At 36.5% G+C, this 12,287-nt stretch overlaps 1 protein-coding gene across 2 annotated transcripts in view; it reads right to left on the bottom strand.

Moving 5' to 3' along the window:
• The window catches only part of RGS18 (regulator of G-protein signaling 18), a 29,357-nt gene continuing 20,032 nt past the window's right edge, over positions 2,963-12,287 (bottom strand). For both annotated transcript variants that reach the window (XM_018060153.1, XM_005690464.3), the window contains 2 exons: positions 5,771-5,937; positions 2,963-3,532 (listed from right to left, as the gene is read on the bottom strand). In XM_018060153.1, the coding sequence (XP_017915642.1) occupies positions 3,275-3,532; positions 5,771-5,937 (425 nt within the window). In that variant the 3' untranslated portion in view covers positions 2,963-3,274. The remainder of the gene's footprint in view (positions 3,533-5,770; positions 5,938-12,287) is intronic.

Consider the following 12,287-nt stretch of genomic DNA (forward strand, 5'->3'; position numbering starts at 1 on the left):
CTGAGTGTTCAACAGGTAACAGTATCAATCAAATACACAGTATTCAATAAATATATGTTAATTTAGTCACCATGTTACAAAAAATGGATTTGTATATGTTATCTTAAATTTTATTTTCATTGTTGAAAAGACTTCAGGTGATATAGATGAATGAGCTTGTTAAATTATCACGGGGTTTTGGTTTTGTTTTCATTGTTAAACAGATGATAATTAAAGAGCAAGGCAGTTAAATATAAGGTCTCTTTATATGACACAGTGAAAATAACTTTAATGTGTTTAAATTTAGCTAATGCTATAGTTAAGTCTGCGAGCATTTCAGGGGTCATGTATCTTCAATAAACTTTGTCCCCTTTTTCGCTCATAAAGAATGACTATACTGAACATAACCAGATAGTCAAGCTTTGTTTTCAGCTTTTTCTTTAAAACAAAAAATTTGTTTTTAATATTCCAATATTTTTCATTTAGCTAAAAGTTATTATTTACTTTTATTTGCAGTGAAAAATTATAAAAGATTTTGTGAGAGCAATAGCTGTCCCTATATTTTATTCAGGAAATCTCATTTTTCTCAGAGGATGTTTGTTTGATTTGTAATCTAGACATTACTAGAAATTTTATATTATAATTAAAATATGGTACTTAAATACAGGGAATGCTTTTCATAATCCTGCCCATGCACTAAAATAAATTAATTTATACTTGGCACTTTACAAATATTTTAAAATTTAATCATCTTAAGAACACTGTAAATGTTTTATTCCAATATTACAGATGAGAAATTGAAGTTAATATTTAAGTACCTTTGCCAACATGTTGCTCTTGAAAAGTGGCAGAGCCAGGATTTAAATAAAAATATGCCACATTGTAAAGATTTTACCTTTCGCTGAAATACTGTATTACTTTTCTCATAATGCTTTCTGTTGCTTCCATTTGATTCCAAGGCTGTTTATTGATCTTCTATTATGTACAAAATGTGACAGTCTGGTTTGACTTTTGTCTCCGTGCTTCATGACACCTCAAGACATCTAATTCAACCCAAGTCTCTCTTTGAAGTCAAAGTGCTTCTTTGACCCTTTTTTCTATTTTTTTTGTTACTGGTCATAAAACAAAAATTTAAGTTATATTTCCTGTGATTTTTTTTTTCTTTTCACTATACTTCTAATTTTTTTAACAAAATTGTTTCCTATTCTTAGGCCAATATCCCATGTTAACTTTTAGCCTGAAATTTTCCTTCACTGACCACAATTATGTGCCTCTTTTTTTAATTTGTGTGTCAACCAAGAGGTGCTTTGAAGAATATCAGGTCAATAAATGAACAGAATCCGTAAATGTGAGGACCATAAGGAAAATCAGAAATCCTGAGTCCTTATCTTGAAGAAATGTATGGAATAAAGACACTTAGAAGTTAAATGAACATCTGAGGATCAGGCATCTGATTAGGGGGCTCAGGTATTAAGACTCTTGGGCTTTCGTTACATATTTTTGCAATTCCTTCAGCCAACTTTCAGTACTGTCTGCATGGTTTTTACTTGACTTCTACAACTGCTTATTTTGTTTCCTTTATTTGGCTCTTCATCCCCCCACAGACATCCACTCCTTGAAGTCAGGGCTTGGCTTCATTAAAAAGTCCTGGTATGATTTTGAAGGATCTCATGGAGTATTTCATAATTTATATGATATCAGATGCTTCTGAAGAGCATTTCAAATGAAAAAGCTGCATATTAGCTCTTTGTGGTCCTTGAACAATGCTGTTAACATCAACCCATGGTTTTTTTCTTATGAGATCAGAAAGCTTGCATACAGTCTTAACTCTATGCATAAAGCAATCAAACTCTTCGAAAAGAGACTGCCGCAAAGAAAATATCAATCAACCAAAGAAAAAATAGAAAAATAATTTTCTTAGTTGATCTTTGAAATGCATAATACCTTGTTTTCATATTCACAATACTGGGAGTTGATATTAGCGTTAAGATCAGTGACAAAACACCTCGATTAAAAATTTCTACTCCAATATCATTCTAAAATAAGAAAGTATGCCTTTGTCTAATTTGATGACAGGAAGGATAACCAATACTCAGTGAGAGCATTTAGTACCACATAAACATTAACTGGACAAATGAAGAAATTAAAAAATATTTATTTCTATAGGTGATATACAGATTTATATTTTACAGTTCAACTAAAATAACATTTGCCAAAACCAGATGTATGGCATCTTTAAATACCACCATTTACAGACCATGCAACCCACATTTATAGGAAGAGAAATATATAACTATTAGCATCATCTTATTTGAATAATATAGTATTAAATTATTCAGTGAGATGAGATTTGGAACAAGAACGTGATCAGTGGAAGAACACTTTCTGAATATAAGCCAGTCCGGCAGATGCCTGAGTTCCCAGGGCCTTGGACTCCTTGCTTTTTTATTTCTTCTCATTCCAAAAATGAAGGCTCACTCAGGGGATAAGCCTCTTCTGGTCATTATTGAAATGACTGACTACCCACTGTTTTAGTGGCAAGTTCCCCTCACAGATGAGAAGATGTCCCTCCCTGGAGCCATTGCATCATCTGGTCATGTGTCTGTGACCAGCAGTGGTGGCTCTGTGTGACTGGGTGAGTTTATGCTCACTTTGGAAGGAGCCACATGTGGATCACATTATCAGTGATCAACCTAGGTTACGTATGATCTGGAAGTTCTATAGAGATGAATGTCTCCTCTCAACAGTTTCTGCTGCTGGTTTATAACTAGAGGTGATAGATTGCTATTCAAGAGCCAGGGTTAGTAAACCAAGAACAAATGGTCATCCTCTCCCATTATGAGAACTGGATTGCTGCTATACTTTCTTTAATCAAGCCATAGAGAAGCTTCATCATTATAGAAAGTGTCCAAATACATGTCTATTTGAGCACTGTAGAGTCTGAATCTAGAAAAAATTTCAAACTAGATAATTGGCCAATCTGTTGACAATTTTGCAAAAGCTTAACCTTTATTTAACTTTACAATCTTGTACAACACTGTTTTTATTTCCTTACCGCCTTTTAATTAAGGAGCTTTCTGACTATGAATGAAATGAAGTCGAATGGAAGCTTTTATAGAATATCTTGGCAGATACATTATATATTGTTAGACAAATAACAGTTTTGATTTGCATTTTTTAAATCATTTCAAATGACACTTATTTTAAAAGACATACTCATTTGTTAACATAAACATGCTGTATCTTAGAAGCAAATGAACAAGTTTACGAATAAAATGAGCAAAAATAATTTTCTTTATAACCAAATGGCAACATCTGACTTTACATCCTGAAATTCAGTGCAGGTAAATGAACGCGATCGTCTTCTAAGATTTGTTGGTCTCTGTGATCTTCCTTCTGTCAAGTCTAAATAGATGTCAGATTTCAGAAAACGCATGTAACTATCTTGTTCCATGAGCTGATATACTCTGCTTTGGGCAACATCAAAACTGTGGAGGGTGGGTTGGATGATGCTCTTGGAGATGATTTCTTTGGTGTGAAAATCAAGATTAACCTGGATAATAATAAAAACAAAACGGTAATTATAGTCAGTCTCCTTAAGTAAACACCTTGAGAAACAAAAGTACAGGACTGATTCCAGGTCAGAGGGGGCAAACTGCACTTGGATGCCAGGTGAGTTTCCTGTTGTGGGCCTAGGGATCCAGTGATTCATTCTGGGCTGTCATTTCACCTGGCTCTTCTCTTCCTGTGAGCCTGTTCTTTCTGTCTCTGCTAATGCAGCATCATGGACCACTGAACTGGTATATACCCAAGAGATCATTAGATTCAACTCATTTTCAAAATATAAACTAAACTTTGTAGAAATTAAATTATTTTGCGTGAAGGTTAACAGTGTGTTTGGGACATATGTGGGATTTCAATGTGAGGCTTTTGCTATATTTCAATGCTTTTATCATTTTATTATACACCTATATGTGTGTTGAAAATGCCTATCTTTTAAAGACATAAAATCTTTAAGGTTTTTTATCAAAGCACTGATGACATACTTGATGGTAAATTTTTAGTTTTCAGGTAGGTTTCTTCCTTTCCCTTGATGGGTAACAGCACATAACCAGCTGCCTTTGTCTGCACGTGTGCGTGCTCAGTCACTCAATCCTGTCCCATTCTTTTAAGACCCCGTGGACTGTAGCCCGCCAGGCTCCTCTGCCTATGGGGTTTCCCAGACAATAATATTGGAGCAGGTTGCCACTTCCTCCTCCAAGGGATCTTCCCAACCCAGGGATCCAACTTGAGTGTCTTGCATCTCCTGCATTGGCAGGCGGATTCTTTACCACCTGGGAAGCCCTGCTTTTGTTTACCTGTGTATAAGTTTGGCCTTGGGGAAAACAGGATAATACATTGAAACACAAAACAGATTGAAACACACTGAAACTAGGAAAATAAGTGTCGTTTCATGCAAAATGATGTCTACATAGGCAATGCTATTTCATGGACAATACCACTTTATAGTCAAACAGAAATCTTAGCAGTGACAGACTACAAGTTCTATTCTTCAGTGAAAAGACCCTATTTATTGAGCACATACTAGAAATACAGAACCTCTAATTCATATTCAAGGATAATCAAGTAATACTTGCTAGTTTATTAGCCATTTTAGTAATTCTTTATACAGTTACCTCCTACAGTTACCTTTATACAGTTACCTTTATACAGTTACCTTTATACAGTTACCTCCTCCTCCTCATTTGAGCTTGCAATCAAAAAAAGAAAAAACAATCACAATTGTTTTTCCACTTGAATTCATTACCACATTAGGTTTAGCTTATCTTTCTATTATGAAATTTTCTTTTCATTTATCTTAAGGTATGGGGATGATAATTATGGGGCAACTTAAACTTTGTACAGGTAGGTGAGCTAACATTAAAATGGTATATGATACAAGCTTCTTGATTTATCTTATCCTCACCACATGTAAAAATGTTTAGTTTCTATAAGAGGTTACTTGTGCTGTGATTAATATGATAAATGAATGAATCTTAATGTTGCAATTAATTATATTCACTCAGTCTAGAATAAAAATATCTCAAGGAGTAATTTCAATTATACCTTTCCTTCCATGGCAATATCTTTATTTTTATTTTTTAATTGTCTTATAATGATTCTGTTTGTATATAGAAACTTATATACAAACATATCTCAGAGATGTTTCACGTTCCCTTCCAGGTTACCTCAATAAAGAGAATATCTCAGTAAAGCAAGTCACACAATTTCTTGGCTTCCCAGTGCATGAAAAAGTTATGTTTACATGACAGTCTAAATGTGCAGTAGAATTATGACTGAAAATACAATCTACATACCTTAATTAAAAATGCTTTATTTCTAAAAAAAGGCTAGCCATCATCTGAGCCTTCAGCAAGTCATAGTAGTGATATCAAAGAACACTTATCACAAATTGCCGTAATAAGCATAACAAATGATGCAAAAGCAAGAAGTTTTGCAAAAATTATCAAAATGTGACATAGAGACCGGAGATGAGCCAATATTGTTGGAAAAATGGCACTGATAGATCTGCTCAAGGCAGGGCTGTCACAAACCTTTAATTTAACACAGTATCTGCAAAATGCAGTAATAGTGAAGGGCAATAAAATGAGGTAGGCTTATAAAGAGACACCATTTTTGTTTCAGCAAAATTCTGACCTTTCTGGTAGAATGTACAGCAGTACTGATTTGATGAAGTCATATTTTCTCAAAAAGTTTTCAAACAAATGTACATTTTTGCAATCATCTTTACCTCTTGTGGAGCATCATTCTGTATAAATTTCTCATATATTGCTTTTGCTTTTCGAATTATTTGTTGAGGGTCTTTGCTTTTCTTGAAATCTTCACAGGCTATCCAAAATTCAATGTTTTCCTCACTGAATTCAGTTTTAAGAAATCTGGTAAAAGTCTCCAGTCCATCTACCAAGAAAAGACATGACATATTTTAACTATAAAATATTCATTCTGAGAAGACATATTACTTTGTATTAAAGTTTAACCATGAATGTTAGCAGAAGAGGTGTGCTGTTTTCTCTCTAACTCAGTGCAGTTGGTCTTCCCTGGTGGCTCAAAGAATCTGTCTGCAATGTAGAAGTCCTGGGTTTGATCCCTGAGTGAGTCAGGAAGTTCCCCTGGAGAAGGGAATGGATACCCACTCCAATATTCTTGCTTGGAGAATTCCATGGATAGAGAAACCTGTAGGATCTACAGGGTCACAAAGAGTAGGACAAGACTGAGTGACTAGCACTTTCACTTTCTTCGTTACACAGCACACATCTTGTACAGTATATATGAGTTGTTGTTCAGTTGTTCAGTCATGACTGACTATTTGAGACCCCATGGACTGCAGCATGCCAGGCCTCCCTGTCCTTCATTATCTCCCAGAGTTTGCTCAAACTCATGTCCATTGAGTCAATGATGTCATCCAACCATCTCATCCTCTGTCGCCCCCTTTTCCTCCTGCCCTAAATCTTTTCCAGCATCAGAATCTTTTCAAATGATAGACCATGAATCAATTAGCTGATTCCTTTACAGCTATGAAAAAGAAGTACCATTTCTGTTGAAATAAGACCAGTATCATACTTAGGCATGAGAAACAGGGACCTTTGGGCTTCCCTGGTGGCTCAGTGGTAAAGAATTGACCTACCAATGTAGGAGGCATGGGTTGAATCCCTGGGTAGGGAAAATTCCCTGGAGAAGGAAATGACCATCCATTCCAGTGTTCTTGCCTGGGGATCCCATGGACAGAGGAGTTTGGTGGGCTACGGCCCATGGGTTTGCAAAGAGTCGACATGACTGAGCACGCACACATGCTGACTGTCTCAGCCACCTCTCCCTGGGCTGTGTGTGGTAGGGTTATTCTACACAGCCAAGGAGCCATTCCAGCCGGAGACAATCACAACTTCTGCACTATGCTTCTTAAATTCAGCGCCTTAGAATTATCTGTAAAAAGACTTTGTGTTTCCAGGATTTACATAGATCTCTTTGCCAAGTTCATCCACAAAAGACACCTGATCCAGTGGAATGCACACTCCAAGGCTTGGATGTGGACAGGACTTGAATTTGCATGCTGGGGGGTTCACCCAAATGTGATAGGAGGCATGTCACAATGTGGCACCAAACCATGGGTGGAAAGTGGAAGAAGACAGGCCATGCTATTTGGTAGAACTGGGAAGAGTATGAGAATCTTAAAATCAAACTTAATCTGCCACATATCAAAACAGAAGGATAGAATATCTTCTTTTAAAGGTTTATTAGCCTGATCTATAATGGTTAAGAATCTAGAAATATAGTATTGGACTTCCATTTTCACTTTTGTCCTGTGCCCCATGAATGTTAGGGGGCAGGTATCAAGTCTTATAGAAGACTGTTAGGGTTCAAGTTCTTGTTCAGCTAGTGACTATGTGATGTTGTCTTGTGGCTCAGCTGGTAAAGAATCCACCTGCAATGTGGGAGACCTGGGTTCTATCCCTGGGTTGGGAAGATCCCCTGGAGAAGGAAAAAGCTACCCACTCCAGTATTCTGGCCTGGAGAATCCCACGGACTACAATCCATGGGGTTGCAAAGAGTTGGACACCACTGAGCAACTTTCTTATCTTATGGGTGTTGCATGAATTGGTTTTTCTTTCTGTGCCTTGGTTTCTCAGTATTAAAATGAAGATAATGATAGCATCTACCTGATAGAGCTGTTTAGAGAATTAAATGTGACCAAATATACAAAGTGTGGTTAAAACAGAAACTGGCACATAGTAAGTATGAGTTTTGATGGTGATTGTGATGACGGTATTGATGATCTTGATGATTAAAATATTTGTAAAGCTCAATTTCATAGCTAAAGCTGTGGCAGACTCAGAATTCAACATTAAGACAACCTGACTTTAAAACTAATTCTCTTTCAATTATTTATAATATTCTAGTCTTTTTGACTTACAGGTTTTTTTTTACATTTAACTTCTTTGAAAAAGATTATACATTTACATGTAGTCATAGGAGATAAAAGAGCCCATGTACCCTTTACCCAGTTTCCACCAATATAAGATTTTATAAAACTGTAGTAAAATATAACAAATAGGATAATGATACTGATATAGTTAAGATACAGAATATTTCCATGATTGCAAGGATATCTCATGTTGCCTCTTTACTGTTACAGTCACCTTTTCCCCATATCCAATCCCTCCTTAAACGTTAGGAATCAATACTCTGTTCTCCATTGTAATAATTTGGTCAATTCACAAATATGAATCATGTAGTATGTATTGCTTGGGGTGGCTTTTTTCATCTACCATGGCGCTCTGGAGAGGCATCAATATATCAGTAATTTCCTCCTTTTCATTGCTGTGTTGTATTCCATGATGCAGATTTGTTTAATCATTACCACTGAACCATTAGGCTTTCCTGATGGCTCAGATAGTAAAGAACCTGCCTGCAGTGCAGGAGACCTGGGTTATATCCCTGGATTGGAAAGATCCCCTAGAGAAAGGAATGACTACCCACTCTAATATTCTTGCCTGGAGAATTCCATGGACAGAGGAGCTTGGCAGGCTATACAGTCCATGGGGTCACAAAGAGTCAGACATGACTGAGCGACTGTCACTTTCACTTCCACTTTTCATTGAAGGTTTTAGGGAGCTATTATCAATAAGGTTGCTGTAAACATATATGTATACATCTTTTTAAAAAAAATTTACTTTATTTTACTTTACAATACTGTATTGGTTTTGCCATACATCAACATGAATCCACCACAGGTGTACACGTGTTCCCAATCCTGAACCCCCCCTCCCATCTCCCTCCTCATACCATCTCTCTGGGTCATCCCAGTGCACCAGCCCCATGTACACATCTTTTAATATAGACATATAAGATTTTACGTCTCTGGGATAAGAGAAGTGAAGCTGTTCAGTCATATGGTATTGAAACAGAGAAAAGGGCATTCATTGCAGGAGCACTAATAAAAGATAAAAATGTTCCTTTTCTGATAAATCCTCTCAGTGAAATTCACATTTGAGTTGGATACAAATGATTCTTGGCGATCTTTCTTTAGATTTGTTCTCCACTCATTCAGTCACTAAGTCATGTCTGTCTCTTTGCAACCCCATGGACTACTGCTCGCCAGGCTTCCCTGTCCTTCACTATCTCCCTGAGTTTGCTCAAACTTGTGTCTGTTGAGTCGATGATGCCATCCAACTGTCTCATCCTCTGTCGTCCCTTCTTCTCCTACCTGCAATCTTTCCCAGCATCAAGGTCTCTTCCAATGAGTCAGCTCTTCACTTCAGGTAGCCAAAGTATTGGAGCTTCAGCATCGGTCCTTCCAGTGAATATCCAGGGTTGATTTTCTTTAGGATTGACTGATTTGATCTCCTTTCTGTCCAAGGGACTCTCAAGTGTCTTCTCCAGCACCACAATTTGAAAGCATCAATTTTTCAGTGCTCAGACTTTTTAGTGATCCAACTCTCACGTGGTTGTGGCTTATTTCTCTTTCTGCTCTTGCAGGTGAGTTATTACAAAAGGAAATTGCACAAGGCATGAGCTCTGTCTGGATTTCTCACTTGGCAGCATTTGATAATAACAATATCCTCCTTTTTGAAATATTCTTCCTAGGATTCTAGGACAGCATGCCTCCTAATTTATACCATCCAATCACTTTAATGTAATTATCTGCTCTGGCTTAACATTGTTTGTTCCCTGGTTAAATGTGATGTTCACAGGGATTCTTTACAGTCTTCTCCTTTTGTCCCCTCTTTCCATTTCTTAGTCTATTCTCCTATATCTTCCTCTTATAACATTTTCCCTGAAACTCCTTTCCCTCTTATCTTCTGTATTTTATGCATATTGCTGGCACCTACAGGCAAGATAAGGTGTTACAAATAATCTTGGAAAACAATTAAGATTTTTTGAGTTAAATTTACTTTTAATTAGATCCAAATAAGAATTTTAATCTCATCATATGAAATCATTACAATAAATTTTTCTCTTAACCTCAGCTTTTCTCCAACTACTGATCTATATGGTTCCCCTTGAAAATACTAAGTCTTTTGAGTAAGCCTTATACAGTTGGTCTGTTAATCTCCCCATTTACTCATTTATTCATTTACTTCCCTAGACACTAAAGTGTGGTTTCTACTCACCACTTGACTTAAATAATTTTTACCAAAATGACTTACTGTTATATTCAGTGGAAAAGTTTCTTTCCAATCCATATATTACTTCATCTCTCTATATCAGCAGACAAAGATATGTTTATAATTTTTCTATGGCATGTGCACTTTTGAGTTTCTTCTTTTTCCTCTGACTATTGCTTTTCTTCAGAGTCCTTTGGACAGCAAGAAGATCAAACCAGTAATGAGCTACATGACTTATGATCCTAAAGGAAATCAACCCTGAATATTCACCAGAAGGACTGATGCTGAAGCTGAGGCTCTAATACCTTAGCCACCTGATGCGAAGAGCTGACTCTTTGGAAAAGACCCTGAGGCTGGGAAAGACTGAGGGAAGGAGGAAAAGAGGATGACAGAGAATGAGATGGTTGGAGGGCATCCTTAACTTAATAGACATGAGTTTGAGCAAACTCTGGGAGAGAGTGAAGGACAGGGAAGCCTGGTGTGCTGCAGTTCATGGGGTTGCAGAGTCGGATGTGACTTAGCAACTGAACAATAACAATTGCTTTTCTGAATACTTCTCAATTTATCCTTCTTCATTCTTCCCTTTAACTCTATATCCAGGACAATCACTTCAACACTTCAAGACAATCAATATGCTGATGACTTTCAGAAATCATCTCTAGCTCAGATCTCTTTCCTGAACTCCAAGCTTATGTTACCTGGTAAACACCTCCACTGAATTTCCCACCAAAATAATCACATCACAGCTGAATTCATTATCTTCACCCCAAAGCTTCCCAGAATGTTTCCGTTTAATGACACCATCGACTCAGCATCATAACCCACAACCCTGATATCCTCACAGATCCCCATTTTTTCTTCTCAACCCAATTGATAATCATATCTTGTCAACTTATCTCCTTCATATATCATACATCTCTCTTTTAAAATATTTAATTATTTATTTTATTTGGCTGTGCTGGGTCTTAGTTGTGACATGTGAAATCTTTAGTTGAATGTGAGAACTCTTAGTTGCTGTATGTGGGATCTAGTTCTCTGACCAGGGAATAAACCCAGCCCCCTGCACTGGGAGCACAGGCTCTCAGCCGTTGGATCACCAGGAGAGTCCACCTGTCTTCATTTTAATGCAATCTGGAATTGCCTTTATTCAGATGAGGGTTATCTTTTACACAGCTAACTTTAACTACCTTCTGTCAATAACTAATGATTCTATCTCCAGTCTTCTCTTGCTTCCTTCCCTCCCAACCCTCCACTTTCCTAGTTTATTATCCACATTCTAGTCAGTAATATCTTTCTAGAGTACAAGTTTAAATATGTTTCTTCACTGTTTAAAATTTCCCAGAAGTGCCTTAATCTCTTTCCACTATCTTTTTCACACTTTAAGCTCCAAGCATAGTGAAATAACTTACTCATGTGCCATGTTCCCACATGTCTTTACCTTCTATTGGAAACATTTTCTCTTCCTACTCCAATTTAGTCAATCAGATTGCATCAGGTTAGTCTGCATCAGCCATTGAAGTTTAAATCTGGAAAGATTTTACCAGTCTCTCAAGGGTAAGTTGAGTATCCTTCATATATGACTTCCTAGTACACTGGGTAGCAAATATTGTGCTGCAGTTGCTTGCTTATTTTTGTTTCTCATTTTATATTATGAAATTTGTGAGAGGAAGATCCTTGTTTTATTTGCCAAAAAAAAAAAAAAAAATCCCCAGCATGAAGAAAACACTCAATTTTTACTTACTAAAGGAAATAAGCAATAATTGAATACAAAGGAAAAGTACAAAATTTCATCAAAAATACAAAAGTTCTAGGGTATGTTTTTGTTTATTTAATGAAATAGAATACTTTTAAAAGAAATTGTCAGAGCCAGGAAACATTAAACAGCAATAAACAAAAAAACAAAGAATCCTGTCCAATTATAAATATGGACACCCAAGATATGAAATTAACAATATACTATCCATTTAAGAAGTCAATCCTTATTTTAGTGTGATGCCTTTAAACATTTAATTAATGTTCTAATTTCAAGCTTGTCAAGCAAAAATCTTATTACGGTTTGGCTCCTTTCTTGAGTGCACAGAAGAGAAGTGGCTACCAGTGACAGTTTTATTTCTGAATCTATATTATTAAGTTGGACCTCAGCCT

This window comes from Capra hircus, chromosome 16 (assembly GCF_001704415.2).
Source record: "Capra hircus breed San Clemente chromosome 16, ASM170441v1, whole genome shotgun sequence".
NCBI lineage: Eukaryota > Metazoa > Chordata > Mammalia > Artiodactyla > Bovidae > Capra > Capra hircus.